General features: G+C 52.5%; 1 protein-coding gene across 1 annotated transcript in view; it reads right to left on the bottom strand.

Moving 5' to 3' along the window:
- The window catches only part of DAB2IP (DAB2 interacting protein), a 127,171-nt gene extending 110,168 nt beyond the window's left edge, over nucleotides 1–17,003 (bottom strand). The window contains 1 exon segment of the mRNA XM_047768317.1: nucleotides 16,793–17,003. Within this exon segment, the coding sequence (XP_047624273.1) occupies nucleotides 16,793–16,916 (124 nt within the window). The 5' untranslated portion in view covers nucleotides 16,917–17,003.
- Between the last annotated feature and the right edge of the window lie 3,399 nt (nucleotides 17,004–20,402).

The following is a 20,402-nucleotide window of genomic DNA, read 5'->3' as shown; positions in this document are numbered from 1 at the left end:
TGCCACCCACTGTGACCCAAGTCACAGTGCCACCCACTATGCCACCCAAATATCCCCCCACTTTGGCTACAATGAGTGTCTGCTGCTTCTTTACGAATGACCGCTTTATCCTCATGCAGCCTCCTCTCCCTGGAGGTAAGATTCGAGATACGCCATCATAGAACCGCTCCCACTTTCCGAGAGCAGCCAATTAAGAGTGAACCCCACGTCCTTAGACTTCCCGCAAGTCACCTGAGCAAAGCCCAAATCCTAGAGAAGGTTCTTTCCGCCACACTCTCACTGAGATGTCCTGTGGTTCTCTGAAGTGCATCTTCTCCAACAATAAATAACAAACCCAATTTGTTCAGCTGGAGGTATGTTCCTGGTGGGTCTTTGGCTGGAGGGCACTGATGCCAGAGGATCTTGTATCAGAGTTACAAAAGCTGTCACTATCAGAGGAAACTCCATGAAGAACACATGGAAACCTCCCTGTACTGTTGTTGCAACTGTCTAGACACCTGTAAAACTTTCTAAATAAAAAGTTAATAAGGACCTTATTGGAACTACATGGAATTGTATCTGTGTGGACAACTGGGGTTGTCCAGCCCAAGAAACTAACTGCAGAAATGTATTCGTATCCAGTGTCACCCAAGCAGAGAGAGTGGCCAAGCAATCTATAGGCAAGAGACACAAAAATATCAACACGACTGCAAAGGCTACAAGGACTCTCTAGGCTCAAATACAGTTGCCTTCTATGTGATTAAATTAATATGATGTTTTACTTTCTCTCTCTCTCTCTCTGTGTGAGTGTGAGTGTGTGTGTGTGTGTGTGTGTGTGTGTACTTCCTCACATAGAAAAACAGCATAGGAGTTCCCATCGTGGTTCAGCAGTTAACGAACCCAACTAGCATCCATGAGGACGTGGGTTCAATCCCTGGTCTCACTCAGTGGGTTAAGGATCTGGTGTTGCCGTGAGCTGTGGTATAGGTCATAGATGCAGCTCAGATCCTGCATTGCTGTGGCTCTGGCGTAGGCCGGTGGCTACAGCTCCAAATGGACACCTAGCCTGGGAACCTCCATATGCCGCAGGTGTGGCCCTAAAAGACAAAAAGACCAAAAAAAAAAAAAAGAAAGAAAGAAAAATAGCATAAACAGTACTCAAAAACTTATTATCAGAGGTTCTCTTTGGAGAATGGGGTGGGCAACAGGTGGGAACTATGCCATATACTGAATGAAGACTAATTCAGCCTTCCAAAAACCTAAGAGTAAAATTAAAATAGAAATAGGTGCTCTAATGAGTCAGTACCAATTGTACTCTCTAAATACAGCTGAAGAGAAAAAAGGAAAAGAAGCATGAGAAAAGACAAAAATAAGCAAACAAATGACATCAAAAGCAGCCTGGAGTTCCCAAGGTGGCACAGTGGGTTAAGAATCCAACCACAGCGGCTCAGGGAGCTGGAGAGGTGCAGGTTCCAACCCCAGACCGGCAGAGTGGGTTAAAGGATCCAGCATTGCTGCAGCTGTGGCGTCGGTCAAAGCTGTGGCTTGGATTCAATCCCTGGCCCAGGAACTTCCATGTGCCATGGGTTCAGCCATAAAGAAAAAAAATTAAAAAGCAACAGCCACTCAAATGACCAGTTAGAGAAAGTCGATCAGGAATATCCACAAAGTAGATTTAGAAACAAACTTGTGGGTAAGGAAATCCAGCTCCCCAAGCCTGGAACTGCCAATGGACTAGTGTTCCAGCCCCCTGCTGCAGGAGTGGCCAGATGAACTGCACCAGGAGCCAAGGTCAAGTCACTCTGGCAGCAGGTCATGGAACCTTCAGGTTGTTAGAACTTTTCAGACATGGTCGTCCAGCTGATGCCACTGGGTATCTGTGAATCTGAGTGTGTGTGTGTGTGTGTGTGTGTGTGTGTGTGTGTGAATGAAGCACACCTGTACTGTTCTTATCTGATCTTCACAGTTGGCCAAATGAAGAGTTTGCCAGAATATTGCACTGATCAATTGGCAGGTCTCAGAAGCTGTGAATACACCACCTTCAATGGCGAAAGGGGCTTGGAAGATGTGATTAAGGATCTCGAGATGAGGGGTGACCTTGGGTTCCCTGGGAGGGCCCAAAGCGATCACTAGAGTCCTTATAAAATAGGAGGGTCAGCAAAGACAAGGCAGGCAATGTGGTGATGAACACAGGGGTGCAAGTGAGATCGAACCACAGGTCAAGGATGGCAGGCAGCTTCTAGAAACTGGAAATAGCAACAAAACTGATTTCCTCCCCAGAGCCTCCAGGAAGAATGTGTGCAGTCCTGACAACTCCTTGGTTTTAGCCCAGAAAAACTGTTCTCAGACTTCTGACCTCCAGAACTGTGAGATATGAAGTCTAGGAGTTCCCACTGTGGCTCATTGGGTTAAGAACTTGACGTGTCCATGAGGATGTGGGTTTGATCCCTGGCCTCGATGAGTGGATTAAGGATCTGGAGTTGCCACAAGCTACCATGTAGGTCACAGATGCAGCTTGGATCTGGTGTTGCTGTGGCTGTGGTGTAGCCAGCAGCTGCAGTGCCAATTCAACCCCTAGCCTGGCAACTTCCATATGCCGCATGTGCAGCCGTAGAAAGGAAAAAACAAAAGTCTGTGTGTTCCCAGACACTAAATTTGTGGTGGTTTGTTCCAGTAGTAATAGGAAGGCAATACATCCACTGATCAAGGTTCAAATTATTCTAGTAAAACGAAGGGACAGTGACATTAGACCACTGGCTGATCCAGGGCTGTGGACTCACAAGTTCTCTCACCTCTCCTTTTCCAAACCTACAGCTGCCGTACAAGGAGAAAAGCTTCCTTTTAGAAATATAATTTTCATCATCATATATCTATAAACATCTTTCTCTCTCCACAAAGCACCTGCTATCAACTGACATATGTGAAAGGGTTTGAAAGCCACCAAAGAATAACAGCACCTTTCTTGGTTATTTTATAATGCAGTTTAGAGATGTTTTCACATATCTGTATAAAGAATATCTTATCTTTCTTTTTTTTTTTTTTTTCTTTTTAAGGCTGCACTTATGGCACATGGAGGTTCCCAGGCTAGGGGTCAAATCAGAGCTGTAAGTGGGATCCAAACCGCGCCTTCGACCTACACCACAGCTCACAGCAACACCAGATCATTAACCCATTGAGCAAGGCCAGGGATCGAACCTGTGTCCTCATGGTTCCTAGTCGGATCCATCTCTGCTGAGCCACGATGGGAACTCCTCTTGTCTTTCAATAGTCACTCCTCATCCTGTGTATTTATCCTTAGTATAGACTTCTTTAATTACATTAATAAGACTTCTTTAGCGTATAAGCTCTAACAATAGCACTCCAGAGAAAACCATGATTATCAAAACCTAATATTCAGGTGTAGAATTAAATTCATCCCATTTTTCATGTCATTTAGGAAACAAACTATTTATTTTTTCCCCCAAAATTCCACCTCAGGACGTTGTGTTCTGCATTTTGATTAAAAACTATATTATTAAATGAGAACAACAATGGCTATATAACAGGCTTACAGTTTTCCAACAAATTAAAATGGACATAAAGTTTTAAGGGTGTACATATTGATTTTTTTACATATAAGTTTCAAATTCTCTTTACCTTTCTGTATTTGACAACTTGGAATTCAAATTTTAAATTATGTCTAACCTGCACAGCACAGGGAATTATATTCAATATCCTGTAATAAACCATAATAAAGGGAGTTCCCTTGTGGTGCAGTGGGTTAAACATCTGGCATTGTCACTGCAGTGGCCTGGGCCAATGAAGTGGTACAGGTTCAATCCCTGGCCTGGGAACTTCCATATACTTCCAATAAATAAATAAATTCTCTCAAAATTTCTAATTTAATGATTTAATACTAAAGCAAACTGAATTTCAGCTCTTTGTGTAAATTTTTTTTTTTTTGCCTTTTTGCCATTTCTTGGGCCACTCCCTCGGCATATGGAGGTTCCCAGGCTAGGGGTCTAATCGGAGCTGTAGCTGCCAGCCTACGCCAGAGCCACAGCAACGTGGGATCCAAGCTGCATCTGTGACCTACACCACAGCTCATGGCAACGCGGGATCCTTAACCCACTGAGTAAGGACAGGGATCGAACCCTCAACCTCACGGTTCCTAGTTGGATTCGTTAACCACTGTGCCACGACGGGAACTCCCTCTTTGTGTAAATTTTTTTGTTTAAAGCTGTACCTGCAGCATATGGAAGTTCTCAGGCTAAAGGGTCGAATCAGCTGCAGCCGCTGGCCTATGCCACAGTCACAGCACCGCTAAATCCGAGCTGCCTCTGTGACCTATGCAGCAGCTGCGGCAACGCCAAATCCTAAACCCACTGAGCGAGGTTCAGGAATCGAACCCATGTGCTCCCAGACGACATGTCGGTTCTTAACACACTGGGCTACAATGGGAACTCCTCCTTGTGTAATTTTTAGCTTAAGGAGCAACCTATAGATTGTACAACAGATCCCACAAGGGACGTGAAATTATAATTTGGAAAAACAAAAGAGCAGATCATTTTATGTTCTACAAAAACATCGTGACTGCCTTAGGAACTTGAGGGGAAAAAAATCGATGCGAACGTGAAGTTCGCTGAGTCATAGAGTCCTTTGCCTCTGACCCACAAGTCTCGTGTCTTCTGCCGGCACCCAGGAAACGGTGTTCGTTGGCAAGTAGGCTAAAATCTCTACCCTCCATAGTAATTAACAAAGGTATCGAAAATCCTTAGGAATAAGGTGAACAAAACAAGACTGGTAACCAAAAACTTAGTGCTGAGAGACATTAAAGAAAATCTAAATAAATGGAGAGACACACCGCCTTCAAGGATTGGAAGACTCAGTCTTGTTAAGACAGCATTTCTCCCCAAGCTGATCTATAGATTCAATGTAGTCCTAATCACAATCCTAGCGGGCATTTTAAGGTCACCAACAGGCTCAATTTTAAATGTAAACGGCAAAGCAAAGGATCCAGAATAGCCAAACAATCTGGAGAAGGCAGAAACAGGTTGGGGGCGCTTATATTACTTGGTTTCAAGACATAGTCTTGAAATACAACTACAGCAATCAAGACAGTGTAATATTAGCATAAGGATAGACATACTGATCAATGCAACAGAATAAAGAGTCCAGAAATATAAGTCCATACCTATATGATCAATCAATTTTTGCAAAAAAGTATAAAGATAAATTGATGGTACAAAATAAAGCTTTCTTTTTTCTTTTCTTTTTTTTTTTCTTTTTAAGGCTGCACCTGTAGCATATGGAGGTTCCCAGGCTAGGGTTTGAATCAGAGCTACAGCTGCCAGCCACAGCCACGCCAGATCTGAGCCATGTTTTCAACCTATACCATAGCTCACAGCAATGCCGGATCCTCAACCCACTGAGCGAGGCCCAGAATCGAACCCACAACTTCATGGTTCCTAGTTGGATTCGTTTCCGCTGCGCCACAACGGAACTCCAGGGTTTAAAAAAAAAAAAAAAAAAAAGTTTAGTGCCAGAACAACTGGATTTCTGTAGGCAATAAAAATGGACCAGCAGGAAATGTGGAGACACAGATGTGAAAGAGACAGGGACTAGGGTTCCTGCTGTGGCGAAAAGGGATCTGCATCATCTCTACAGCGCCAGGACACAGATTCGATCCCCAGCCCACCATAGCAGGTTAAAGGATTCAGCATTGCCACAGCTGTAACATAGGTTGAAGCCACAGATTGGATCTGATACCTAGCCCGGGAACTCCATATGCTCCAAAAAAAAAAAAAAAAGAGAGAGACAAGGACTGCATAGTTTGTGTATCTTTATCCTAAAAATGACTCCTAAAATAGGAAACATCAGCTCCAACTTTCACAGGAAGAGACTGAGGTTCAGAAACACCAAGTGAAAGGACCACACCCACACAGCGAGGAAATGCGGAAGGCAGGATGCAAGCCAGGCGATCTCTGAATCTAAGGGTTACCCCGGGATGGGAAAAAGCCTCCACAGAGAGAGATAAGTGAGAATATAACAACTCCCAAGTCCCCCAGGAAGGTGAGCATCCTTCCTGCCCTTGACCTCTCTCCACATCAGGACCCAGCCCAGCCCAGCCTCACAGCAGCAAGAGATGAGGGAGAGCTCGTTGACACTTTGCTCCCCTGATGTTGGGTGTGCGCATGTGCCTGCACAACTGTGATGGCCTACTGTCTGTCTAACAGAACTGGGATCAGAGCTCAAGCTGTCTTTAAGTTCAGGACGTGGTTCAGAGTCACAGAGGTGGCCCACTGTTTGGGGGGTGGGGTCTGCTGGGAGAGAGGGATGGAGATGACCATGGAGGGCTGGGGTCCAGGGCATCCCCCTGCCCTGGGAATCCTCAACATAGAGCATTTGGTGGGGACACAGCAGCTCCTCAGAGGGGACACGGAGGGGTCAGGCTGCCGGTACTCAGGAGGCGGGAGGGAAGCGCCAGGAAGATGTGTGCCCCACGGCTATGTCCCAGGAGCCCGGGGAGAGCCTCTCCAAAAGGACAGCACAAGGTGCTCCCTGGCCCCTGGTTGGCCTTATGAATAATAGTCCAGTTAAGTGCTGCAAATTTTTCAGCATCTGTAGGCACTGTCACCAGGCCTTCTTCATGCCCGTCTACTTGAGCCCCTTAACTGTCATCAGTCCTTACCCTCACTCATGTGCTCCTCACTTTCAAAGATTTTCCAGTTACTCCAAGGATTAATTAGCAGGCCTGAAGCTTTCTCTCTCCCCGACTCTCTCTCTCTTCTTCTTTTTTCTTTTTAGGGCTGCACCTGCGGCTTATGCAGGTTCCCAGGCTAGGGGCTGACTCAGAGCTGCAGCTGCCAGTCTACGCCACAGCCACAGCAACGCAGGATCCAATTCGAATCTGTGGCAACACCGGAGTGAGGCCAGAGGTCAATCCCACATTCTCATGGACACTCGTCACGTTCTTAACCCACTGAGCCTCCACAGTAACTCCCTCGTCCCTGCCTCTCTTTGTCGCTCCGTTGCTTTCCGAGGCTCTCTAGGAATTTTAGCCTGCAGTGTCACCTTCTCTGTTTTTATTCCTGAGTTTTTCTCTCTGTAGCCGCAGGGCCTGTTCCAGGCCCGGTAGAGAGCTGGCATGTATTCTGTGCTGCTAGAATTCGGGCTAGTACGACGGTCCCAGTGTGGAGAGCTGTATATGCTCTGCTGGGCGCAATTTACCTCTAACCATTTTTGAAACCTACAAGGCAATACTACACATTGTGAAGCAGTTGCAAATGTAGTAAAAGCATAAACGCACGTGTGGGAAGGACACACCCCGCCTTCAGAAAGCTGGTTGTCCCTGGGGAGAGTGTGGGAGGCTTTTAGCTCTATCACAGGGGTCAGCAAATTTTTTTCATAAAGGGCCAGAGAACAAATATTTCAGGCTTGTCTCATCTTCTCAACTCTGCCAGTGTAGCATGCAAACTGCTGTGGAGAATACGGAGATGAACGGGCAGGGCTGGGGGCCAATAAACTTGACTTGGGGACACGGACATTTGAGTTTCATATAATTTGAACGCTGGAAAACATTACTCCTTTTTTGATTTTTGTTTCAATCCTGGAAAAATGTAACTGCTATTCTTAGCTCGCAGGTCATAAAAAAAACAGGTGGTGGGCTGTACATAAGCACAGGTGGGATTTCGCCTATGAGCTCTACTTTGCCGACCCCTGCTGTACCTGAATCATTTTATTTCTAAGAAAAAGAAAAAAGAAGAAAATGGAAGCAATCATGGCAATGATAACACTGGCTAAATCAGAGAGGTGAGCATGTGGGTGTCTGCAATATATGCTTTTTTCTTTTTACGGCCGCACCTGCAGCATATGGCAGTTCCTGGGCCAGTGGTCGAATCAGAGCCGAAGCTGTGACCTACACGGCAGCCACAGCAACGTGGGATCCTTAACTCACTGAGTGAGGCCAGGGATCAAACCCGCATCCTCACAGACACTACGTTGGGTTCTTCACCCACTGAGCCACAGCGGGAACTCCCATGGTGCTGACAATATTATTGTCTAAACTCTTCTATACTTTCAAATATTTTAGAATTTTCCAAAAATTCGAGAAAGAAAAAGTCTGAAAATGCTCCCAGAGCTTATCACTAGATGCTGAAATTACAGGCAATTTTTAATTTTCTTCTCTTAATGGATATTTATTTCTTTTGTAATCCTAGGGGTTGGGGGAAGAGGAGGGAAATACCAACATCAACATATATTTTTTAAAAAGAGGAGATGGAGGGGGGTGACCCCCAGCTGGTGAGGTCTCCTCTGGGAACCACTGGTGGCCCAGGAGCTTCTTCCATAACATCCCCATGAAGGGCTGCCCCGGCCCCCAGCCTCAGTGCTCCCAACCCTTGAAGCTGGCCACTCCCTCAGCAGATAGCGCTGCCTCTGGGGGTGGCACTAGGGGGCTGCCTCCTGGGTCCTCTGAGGCTCAGGGTGCCAGCCCAGGAGGACTCAGAAGCTGCTGCTGTGGGGGAGGGTGCTCAGGCCCCAACCTGCTTGCTGCTAAACAGGCAGCACTGAACAGGTTCCCAGGTACCAGGTGGAAGAGTGACTACACAGGCCATTAACAGGAAATCCAAGCTTCCTCTATAGCCACCACACTTTCCCTGCGATGTCCAGGTCTGTCCCCCGCCCCCCCCTGCCCCCCATTAATTGACCTCCTGCAGCCTCCAGCACCTGGTTCACCACTTTCCTGAAGCTGCTCCCTCAAGGCCCTCCCTGCCCAGGCAGGGGCCACCCCCACCCCTGTAGCATCCAGAGCCGGAGCAGCCCTGTTAGCCATGCTCACAGCTCTGTGGGCCCCCTTCCCTACCCCCAAACCCTCCCCACCTGCCTGGGCCTTTCCAAGGGCCTTATCCCACCACCAGCTCCCATCCCTCTCGCTGTGAGAACAACCCCTGACCTCTCTCTCCCAGATCAGACCCATTGCCTCTTACACCAGGATGGTCGCCTTAGTCACCTATGGTCACTGGTACCCACTCTCCCCACCTCCCTTCTCCCTGGACCACATGAGTCTAGCTTGCTGGTCCCTTAAAATCATTTTCTTACATCGCAGCTCAGGAGGGACAGTGAGACTTCCACACCTTAGACTCTGCCACTTGCGGGGTGACACTGAGCAAGTCACGTAACCAGTCTGAACCTCAGTTTTCTCATCTGCACAATGGAACTGACTAGCTGTGAGAACGAGGACTTAATGAAATGACCCATGTAAAAGACTCAGAAGAGCACCTGCATTGTGTACGTGCTCAAAAAACAGACATCAGTGCTGTTATGATGACTGTTATTTGCAGGATTCGTCCCTCAATGCCCTGTGGCCTGCCAGGGGGCGTTCCAACCTTGGCTCACTCTTCAGGGCCCTGCCTACCCTTCCAGTCACACCATCTGCTCACCCGCTTCCAGGACTCCCCTCCCCTCAAGCCCGGCTCCCTGAGGGTGGGGGCCGACTGCACGACAGCCCCTGGCACAGGGCGTGCAAACAGTAGGTGGCTCACTAAAGCTCTGCTGCTCTGAACAAGTACAAGTGACACTTGTAGCAGCCTCTGGGGGAAGGGGATGCCAAGGAACCATCTGGAGAGTTCTGATCCCCACAGGCATCGCATTTTATTTCTAGATCAGCCCTAACAGAGCTTCAATTAACCCCTCAGGTTTTGGATGAACAGATAACGACAACTCACCCAGCCTATAATGATACCCTGTGTCATTTCTCATCAATTTGTTAAAAGTGCTTCCTGGGGCCAGAGATGTTTAGTGACTTGTTTGAGGGCACACGGCATTGATGGTGCCATCGGGAGGACTCTCCCTCTAGCCACACTCCTGAGCCAAACTCAGTCCCCGGGGTAGAGGTATAAATGGATAGAAAACCACTTTTCCCTAAGACTATCCCAGATTGCCCGTTCCCCATCTCCACATCCAAGTTCAACAAACCCTCAAGCCAAGCAGGAGACCAAGACAAGCCCCATCCCTGGTTGTCTGGGTCCCTCTGGCCCTGCTCCCTTCCTCTCCTCTCTGTTCCCTCAGCCACAGAGGGGACAGAGCCTCACAGTCCCCCACCCCTTCCTCCCCACGCTCTGCCTTTCTCATTTCACAGCCGTGTCAACACATCACCTCTAAGGGCCAAGAAAAAAGAAATAACGCAGCCCAGATGCCGACAGTGCTCTCCTGTCTGTCAGGGAGAAGAGAGGAGGGAAATAAAAGCTAACAAGACTTCCAAAGGCAAAAATCTCCAAACCTCCTCTCGGGTACCTGGCAGCTGTCAAAGTCAACACAGGAGACTGGTGGAGGGGGGAAAACCCGTCCCCAGTAAAACACAGGCAGCTGTGGAGTCTGGGATTCACAGACCAACACGGCTGCATTTCCAAGGGCGTGATCGACATCCTCCCGGGCTTCTCAGCTAACGTACAGGTGGTCTGTCTAGACTGTGTCTCTTCTGAGTACCGAGTCTACTCTTTTTTTTTATTATTAGTATTATTTGGAGAGCTATTGAGATTCCCCTCACTTCCTTATTTATGCAATCAGAGGAAATCACAGCACCGAGAGCCGCTTCCAAACTCAAGGCCACGTGGGCCAATTTCAGATGGATAATTAAATATTGAACAAACGCTGAAATGCCTCTACTGGATCAGGATGGCTAAAAATAACCACCCTGCCACTCCACGCGCGCGGGCATCTCGGCTGTTCCCTCTCAAATCCCTCCTCCCCAGCAACTGTCAAACACAACCTTCCCAGGGAACAGCAGGCGGGGGCGGAGGGGGGGGGGAGTGGAGGGCTGGGAACCGACTCCCCAAACACCTACTCAACGGAAACACAACTTCAGCTCCCAGCAAGCTCCAAATGTTCCTGACCAGGAAATACTCTCCCTTTCCTGATATTTAACCAAGTGGCCTCAAGAGGAAGGTGCAGGGGAAATATCGCAGCCATTGCTTTTCTTTTAAAAATAGTCAAAAGGCTTCATGTCATTTCGAGGCAAAACACATATGCGGTCCGGGAGGCGAGCACGTTGCGTCAAGTTATTCACAGGAATCCAACCCCTATTCCTTCCCAGTGGCAGGAAGACCCAACCAGGAGGCCAACTGCCTCGGTGCCCCTGTCTGGGCGAATCTTAGGGAAAGCCACAAAGTCCGCACGGATAAAGGACGATGCAAAGGGATGTGGATTTCAGACCTGGGTCTCTCATTAACATCTTTACATAACCTCGGCCAAGCGGCCTTGGCTCTGTGGGTCTCGGTTTCCCCACCTGTCAAGTGGAAGAGTTGGTCCCCAGGACTGGAGCTGCAAGTGAGGCCAAAGATGAATCTCTGCAATGTCCCGCATCAGCAGCAGAGCAGAGGGGGCTCCGGCCATCTCTGTACCACTCGGTACAGAAGCACTGGGGCAAAGAGCACCCAGGAATCAGAGCTTTAGACCTGACCCATTGAAGCACCCTTTTCCTTCACACCCTGTTTCCTCCCCCTGGCAATGACCCCTACCTTTGCGGGGGTGGAGTGTTAAAAGGAGACATGAGACAGTCAGGGGAAGCTCTTGGCACAAGGCCTGGCAAGCTGGATAAAAGGAAGCGCTCATCTCCCTTATTCTTAAAGGTGTTGAGGATGGGCCAGAAAGACCAGGACCAAGAGGCGGACATTCCAAGCAGATGAATCAGGGCCTCTGGCCTCCTGCAAGGACCTAGGCAGCTCCGGGAAGTGGGCCTCAAGCTGTCTCCTGGGACCTCATGTCAGAGGACACTGAACCCTCGGCACAAAGGAATTTGGCGGGAAAACAGGGCTGAGGCTGTAAGAGCTGCCACCAGCCCAGGGAAAGGACCTGATTGGCGGGCTTAAATGGGAGCAGAATACAGGGGGCCGGGGGGAAAGCCTGGGCCTGGGGGGGTCACCTGAGCCATCCCAAACAGGTGGAGGGGCCAACCAGGAGCGCTCACCCCCCAACCCCAGATGCCAGTGGGGTCATTCCCTGGCCCCTCTCCTGAATTACGGCCGGGACTGTGGGAGCAGGTGGCTACAAACAGGTAGTAGAGTTGTTGACTGTGCAAATCAGCTCAGAAGAGGAGGAGGTGGCCTTCCCAAAGCCAAAGCCTAACCTCAGAAGGATCTGCCTGCCCACAGGATGGAGAGGTGGTACATTCACAAGCTCAGGATGTGGAGTCAGGCGGCGCTGGGTGACATTGGATAAGGTCTTTGGGACATAGTTTCCTCACCTATAAAATGAGAATAATGCCAATATCTATCTCACTGTGTTGCGGTGAGCATCAAAGGAGAAAAGGCAGAGTTAAGCTCACTCACTGCCAAGCACTGAGCAGGCACTCAACAAACAGCAGTCACTTCAACTTGATTACGCACCAGGAGAAGGAGGGAGACGTGCAAAGGCAGGGGGTGGCAGGAGGAGCTGAGGCCGATCCCCCTTGCGGATCATGTCTCGGCAGGAACAAAGGAAGAAGCAAAGCAGAAAAGGATATATGTACAATTTCAGAGGTCAGCCAAGTTGGGGGCAGAGATCCAGGCCTAGGCCCTTGGAAGGACATTTAAAGCCTGGGAGGACCACAAGGTACAACCAGGCCCCACCCTCAGAGCTGTTTTCAGGCTTATCCAGCTCCTGGGGCCCAGGCTGCCATCCAGAGGCCTCTTAGCAGGTCTCTTTGGAGCCAGGGTCCCCAGGGAGCAGTCCCAGCCCCCACCCTTCCCTGACCACTGCTCTCAGTTAGGAAGCAGCTGTGGCAAACCAGCACCCTCCCCAACCATGGTGCCATCTTCCTGGGGGCCAGAAGCCCTGGGTTCCATACCCTGTTCTGTCAAGGTGGCCCCTCTGTGCCTCAGTGTCAGATTCTGGACACCATGGACACCAAGGGTTGGATCACTCAGCTGCCAGTTCTTTTTTTTTTTTTTGCCTTTTTGCCATTTCTTGGGCCACTTCCGTGGCATATGGAGGTTCCCAGGCTAGGGGTTGAATTGGAGCTGCAGCCGCCGGCCTACACCAGAGCCACAGCAACTCGGGATCCGAGCCGCATTTGCAACCTACACCACAGCTCATGGCAACGCCGGATCCTTAACCCACTGAGCAAGGCCAGGGATTGAACCTGCAACCTCATGGTTCCTAGTCAGATTTGTTAACCACTGCGCCACGATGGGAACTCCTCAGCTACCAGTTCTAAGCCATGGTAGGTGGGCCACCACGACAGGTCAGCCCCACCTGCCCCACTAGGGCACCACTGTGAGGCCTTCCTGCCTGCATTTCTCAGAGTCTGCTGGGTCATTCCCAAGAGCACCCCCACCCCCCGCAAGACTCCCACACACCTGGAGGGGAGGGAGACCACCCAGCAGCCAAGATACAGGGCCACGCAATGGGGAACGTGGGGACAAGGAGAAGGAACTGACCATCTCAGGAGAAAACATCCGCCAAGTCCCTAGCACACAGGCAGGAAAACTCAGGGAAAAGACTCCAGGGGAAGAATCAAGACCTCCCCTGAGTACAGGGATGGGGACCCCAAGAGGTCTCCCAGCATAGGAGGCATCAGAACAGAATGAGCCCCAATTAACAGATGGGGAAACTGAGGCCCAGGGATGTGCCCAGAGTCATACAACCAGCTTGTGGCTGAGCTGGGACTAGAGCCTGTTTCCCACTAACAGGAAAGTGGGAAAGATGGAAGGAAGGAGGGAAGGCCCTGGACCCCCAAAAGGACTCTGTGCCCCAGGGCAGACCAACCAGCCAGCCTCCCCAGGAGACTGGGGGCTTGTCAAGGGCTAGGAGCCTGAGAACTTCAGTCCCCTGGGCCCCCGTGCCCAGACACAGTATGTGCTCAACACGTGTATGCTTGCTGAAGGAATGGATGAACTTTATCAAGGGTGAAAGAAAGGAAAACTCGCATTTCCCCAGCAGCCCTGGAGTACAGGAGGATCAGACAGACAGAGCTTTTCTTGACCCTGGTGGGGATAGGCGAGAAGGTACCCAGGCTGGTGATGCACTTTTGGGTACAGGAGGACCCCCCCCCTTAAATCCATGGGCCATGCCCAGACTTTGAGCAGACTCAGAGTCCCAAGGCACAATGTAAGATGGCCAGACGAACTTTGCCATCCAAAAGTCATTGCTGCCACCCTGCCTCTGGCCATTGTCAAGCTCCGCGACTCCCTCCACCAATGACAGATCACTCTGCTCATTTTTCAGATGGAGAAATCAGGGCCCAGAGAAGGGCAGAGAGTTGCTTGATGTCCCACTTTGGTCACACCTGGGGAGCAGGAGACACTCTCTCGCGAGCAGCCCCACCAGGGACAAAGTCTTACCCTCAAGTCTGCGGACAGCCCCCTCCCACCACTCCAGAGGGACAGTGGGGACAGTAAGCAGGAAGCCTCCTTACAGGTGACAGTCTGGTCGTGACCCTGTCCCCACCACCAGCCAACCCTTCCCTGCACTCTCTTGTTGCTGAACAAACACAGCTCTGACTTCTTGGTCACTGTCCTTCCTTGCTGGTGGCAGAGGCCAGAATGGGTGTGAAGCAAGGGCCCGATCGGGGCTGGGGGCAGCTGGGTACCACTGCCTCCGCAGGGGTCTGATGATGTCCTTGACCATGGGACCAGACCTGAGGGCAGAAGGGACGAGCTCAAGGTCATGGGGTGGCTCCCCCAGCATGAGTGAGCACCTGGGTGGGCAGGGGGCCTCCAGCCTCCATCTCTCACCCTGCCAGGCAGTTCCACCCACCACGCACGACGTCCCATGACCCAAGAGCCTTTATCAGGCCTAGACTTACTGTTCCCCCCATTCCCTTCCACCAACACACTCCCTCTGCCACCCTAGGATGAACTCTGCCCACAATGCCAAAGACATTTTCCAACTCCCTGTTTTTGCACAGCCTGCTGCTTCGTCCAGAGCACAGACATCACCAGCTCACACTTAACTGCGGCCCGAGTCCCAGGCAGCACAGGCCTCTAGCTTTCCATGCATCTGCTCTCATTCCCTAAACAATCCTGCTGCCATGACCCCCATTCACCAGACACGGTCATTGAGGCTTGGGGAGGTAACTGGCCAAAGGATGGCTCTGTGCAGAACTGGGGCTTGAACTCAGGTCTGAATCCCTCAGCCAAAGGAAATTCTGTCCATCTGATGAGACCAGTACAAAAGTCACCTACTCTGTGAAGCCCTCCCTGATTTCCTCAGATGTAACTTCTGTTCAGGGACAAGTCTCCTCCTGGCTCCCTGCAGGCCGGGTGCTCCCTCAAGGCTGGCGTGCAAAGCAGGGGCTTCTGCACAATACAGTCGCTCAGGCTACAGGCAGTCAACCTATTGATGTGGTCTCCAGCCCAATCAGCAGGGCAGGAGGAGGACTTCCGGTCCTCTCCATGTGGGCAGGTATGGAGCTGGGCTGAGCAGTGGAGAGAAGGGAAGGTCACGCAGGACGCGGAAGCAGGGACTCAGAAAAGGGAAGTGACTTGTCCAAAGTCACCATGCTTGAGCCCAGATCTCTGGGGGCCCAGGCCTACCCCGGATGGAGGGAGGAAGGGAGGGAGTGCCCAGAGGCCTCTTCAAGGACGGCAAAGGGCAGGGGATCACAGTCCTTGAGAGACCCTTGAAGACCGAACTCCCAGCACACCTGCTTGAATTCCCAGCCTCAGCTTGAACCCTTCCACGCGTGGGGAACTCACTCCTTCAGGAACTCACTATTTCCTGAGGAAGCCCTGTACATTGTTGTTCAGCCCTGACTGTGGGGAAAGCCTTTTCCATTCTGGGGGAAGCAAATGAACAGTTACTGGCTGCCTGCTTCATTTATCCTCAGACTGATGCGACAGACAGACACATAACCAGTGCCCAGGGGGGTATTTGACCAGATTCCAAACACAGATTTGCTCTAACCCCTCTGGGTCAGGTTGGGCACTGGGCCAGTATTCCAGACTCCCAAGATAACCCAAGACTGTGTAAACTCAGCCCAGGTCCAAGCTAGGTACTCCCAAAGCACTGTCCCCGCCCCCCCCCCCCATCCACCCATGGCACCTCAGTGGGCTTGAGCCATTGCAGGGATCCTGGCCTTTCCAAGGGCCCCTTTAAAGGCCTCCTCCTTCCAGGGAGCCTCCCCCCTCCCTCCTACCGGCTGTGGAAGGAAGTGCTGGCCCCCACCCAGGCCAGAAGGCAGCCCCCTGGATCGCACGTGTTTCCAGCTGAGGATCCTGTTACTGGAAAAAGAAAATGCTGCCTGCACCTCCCCCTCCAGGTCCTGCCTCCTGGGCTTGAGACACACTCTGTTGAAAGGAGTTGGCGCCCACCCACTCCAAGAGATTCTGGACAGATGTTACAAGCCACTGATCCTTTGGAGCCACCCACCCCTGGGATAGGACCCCCTGATGTCCAGCCACGTGTCTGCCCAAGAGGTGGGGGGTGGTCCCGTAAAGTCCCAGTGGATTAGAAAGGGATTGGGGGAGGGGAAGCTGAGAGGCCGGGGCAATGCAGGCGAGGTGAGGAAAGCCAGATCCAGGCAGGAGGAAGTGATCGCCCCCTTTACAGAGTAAACTGAGGCACAGTGGGGGGAGGAAACTGAGAGGTGGAAGAAGCTGAACTTCCAATTCGTGTTTCTCTGCCCTCGCCAAGAGGAGACAGCGGAGCCTCAGTTTCCCCACGGGGGGGCGGGGGTGGGGTAGGAAGGATGAGGGAGAAGCTGGGGGAACCCGGATCATGGGCAGCCAGCTGGGGCAGTGTGGGGGTCCCCGGTAAATAGACAGCCGGAGGGTCCAGGGTCCCTGGCATCCCAGGGCATCAGGTGGTGACCGGGCGGTATGGAGGGCCTGGGGTCAGGGGTCGGGGTGGCGCCTACCCCTGGCGGGCCGGGTCCGGCTGCGGGAGCGGCTCCTCTGTCGCTGCAGCCGGGGCCGCCTCAGCAGCCGGTAGTAGTAGGAGGGCCTCCCGGTGCTCTTCCTGGCGCTGCCTCCCGCGGACATGCTGCCGCCCGCCGGGCACCGGGCTGGGCCTGGGCGCGCTCACACGGGCCCCATCGCCCGCTCCGGCTGGCCCGGCGGGCGTCCCCGCGTTCTCCCGCGCGCCTCTCTGGCCGCCGCTGAGGCCAAGGCTGCCCCACAAAGTCGCTCAAACTCCTCCTCCTGCTCCCGCCCTCCCCGGAGCAGCCGGCCCCGCTGCGGGGGCCGGGGACCAGGAGGCCGGGCTGGCACCGGCCCGGAAAGTCAGTGCGGGAGAAATCCCGGCCTGGAGTCGGCGGGGACAGGCGGGCCGGAGTGCCCGGGACCCCAGGCAGGTCCGCTGGAGGGTCACCGCCCTCACCTCCGCGCCTGAGAGCCCCAGGCCGGACCTCTGAGCGCTCCCGGCGCCCCACCCCTCTGGCGGGTATAGAGGGTGCACCGCCACGTGCGTGCGTTCCTCGCCACCGGGCAGCGCGCTCGCAAGGCGACCAGTTGGGGTCCGTGCTCCTGAACGGGTCACTTTAAATTAGAGTCCTAATGAGGCCGGTGCCCCGGGGCGATTTCTACCCCACCCTCTCTGAGAGGTGTATTTCCCCCCCGCCCCCGCAAACACCCTCCCAGGCACGCCCCGCCCCCCCCCCCCCCGCACCAGGTGGAAAGCCTTCCCTTTCACTCAGGATACTCACCTGTTCTTGAATAAAGCGTCCCGTTTGATACACATATTATTGTTATATTTCTTTACAATTCGGGTATATATTTCAAGCACAAAAAAAGTAGAGAGAATATGATGAACACCCACTTATCCCTCGGCCCTTTGCCAAATCTGAACCTTTAGCAACTTTGATTTAGACCCTCCCCAAAATAAACACCACAGACGCTGTGAGGTCTTCCTCTCACTGGGCACTTGCAGCAGCTCTGGCAGGGCTTCCGGCAGGGCAGAACTATCCCATCTGGGAAACTGAGGCGAAGAAGGGAGAGTACCAGCTCCCTCTATTGCAGCCTGCTGAAAGCTTTCTCCAAGTTACCGCACTCCCCAGATCAGAACCTTCCACAGCTCCCTAAAGTCCACAAGCAACAAGTCCAAAGAACAGTCTTTGCCATTTGAGGCTCCAAAGGTCAAATCACTCTCCAACCTCACCTCCACTTCTCCCCTACTTCTCACTTGTTTTTGCTCTGCTCCCAGCAGGGACTGACCCCCTATGGACTCTTCTCTGCCTGGCCAAAGCCCATTGCCATGGGCCCACCTCCTCCAAGCTTCCCTGACCACCCTGGCTGATTGTCGGCAGGTATCTCTCTCCATCCTCCCTGCAGCAGCATTTATTTTTAACATTATTCTGACAACCACCTGCCTAAGCTCCACCCCCTCAAGCACAGAAGGGTAAACTGAGACCCTGGCAGGAGGCCTGACTTGCTCCGTGGCAGAGGCAAAGGGCCTCAGCCACGGCTGGGACAAGTGGTCTTAGGGCTGTGTTGGTGGAAGAGTCACACGTGGAGCCTGAGGGAGTTGGCTGTCCTCCTCCATCGCTGCGGAAAAGGTGGGGCCCTGGAGCGGGTGGGGCAGTCTGGGCAGGAATCCAGACCAGGTTTTGCACCTCACAAAGTGGACCCCCCTCCCTGGCTCCCTCAGCTAGGGGGGGTAGGGCCCCCAAGTCTGAAGAAGCCTGGATCACAGCTGGACGCCAGGCGCCTTCCCAGGACCGGGAGGGAGGGGCGGGAGGGGCAGTGCTCTTCCAAACCCTGTCTGGGTCGTCAGAAGTTAGCGACTCCCTTGGCCACGCCCCCAGGGCTCTGGCCAATCCCTGGGGACCATGGAAAACCACAGGGCCTGCAAGGACCCCATTAGCCTCCTCTGGGTCAAGCTTTGCTCTAGCTCATTTTCAGTAGCAGGCATTACCCATTACCGGGAGCCTCTTTTACAAGGGCAGAGGCTCCTGTGCAGAACAAGAGGGACCCCGTCCTTCCATCCAGGGGCAAGTTGTGGGCCTCTTTGGCCAGCCTCCTCCAGGACACCAGAACCCAGCTGCCCCCACCCCTGCTCAGCTGGGGCTTCTGAAACCACCTACCCGCACCTTGGCACCTCCAGAAAGAATAACATCTGAAGCCAGGTCCACCAGTTCTGGGGTGAGGAGGGCTTCCAGGAAACCCAGCTCACAGTGGGGCAAGAGCCCCCTGTTCCCAAGGCCTGGACTTCATCTGGGCCAGTTTCCTTCCCAAGCAGAAATTCTCTGATCAGCCAGGTTCTAGACCCCTCTGAAGGAGACAAGAAAGACAGATCAAGTGATCAGGCTGATTACAGCTGGGACAAGGAGTCTAGGCCTGGGACCCCCAACCAGCAGATTTAGGTGAGTGTGTGTAGCGGGAGGGGAAAGTAGCCAGGACCTCAGCATCTCATCTGTAAACACAGCTGGGCTCCTAAGGTCTGGCATAGACCCTGCTTATGCTTGGGCTTCTTAGCCAGTCTCTGTGACTCAGTTTCCCCTCCTACAAGGAGAAGTTGCAGACTCCCACCCTATCTGCCTGGTGGGTCAGCTAATAAAAAAGGAAGAAGCTTTTGCACTGGGGGCTTTGGGATGGAGTGGGCATTGCCAACCACCATCTCCACAGGTGGGCTTCAGGTGGGTACTGAGTAGGTGTCAGCTGGGGGGCTGAGTAGGTAAGGGGCAGGGCGGGAGGTAGAAGAGGAGGGCCAGGACCCTCAGGATGGGTAGGCAGACAAAGGCAGCTCCCTGCACACCCAGCAGAGCATCTGGAATCAATCCTACTGTGCAGCAAGCCACCCACCCCCTCCTGCTGCCCCCGTTGCCTACTCCCTTCAAACAGAAGCAGCTCCCCTTCCTTCCAGAGGCTGCCCAGATTGGAGGAGGGGCACCCGAAAATGTCCCCCACCCAACACACAACCACTTTCTGCTGCAGACCCCTAAGGAGAAGCCCCAGCCAGCAAGGGCTCCCCAGGCCCTGCTGCTCTGTGAGCCTGGGGCCCTGCGAGGCCGATAGTCTGGTCAGTGGTCTTTTTTTCCCACCTCAGTCTTGCCTCCAGAGGGTCCCCTGAGGAGGCCCAGCTCCCACCTTCCCTACAAGCCACTTTGGGTGTAGGGTCAAGGCTGTAGCTGCCTCACCTCTGGCCACTGAGTTGAGCCTACGTATGACCTCAGCTCATTAAATATGCATATTTCTAGGGCTCCTCCAAGACTCTTGATTCAGTGGGTCTGTGTGGGGCCTGGAAATATGCATTTTTAGTAAGTGCCAGGGGATGGGGACCAGCTAAACCAGATCCAACCTAACTCCACCACCACCTTCACCGTCCCTCAAAAGCTCCCAAAGGAAGGAGTTCCCGCTGTGGCTCAATGGTAATGAACCCAACTAGTATCCATGAGGATGTGAGTTCCATCCCTGGCCCTACTCAGTGGGTTAAGGACCAGTGTTGCTGTGAGCTGCAGGGTAGGTCACAGTTATGGCTCAGATCTGGCATTACCATGACTGTGGCATGGGCCTGCAGCTGCAGCTTCAATT

The sequence above is a fragment of the Phacochoerus africanus genome, chromosome 2, assembly GCF_016906955.1.
Source record: "Phacochoerus africanus isolate WHEZ1 chromosome 2, ROS_Pafr_v1, whole genome shotgun sequence".
Classification (NCBI taxonomy): Eukaryota; Metazoa; Chordata; class Mammalia; order Artiodactyla; family Suidae; genus Phacochoerus; species Phacochoerus africanus.
This window is presented reverse-complemented; position numbering and strand designations above follow the sequence as displayed.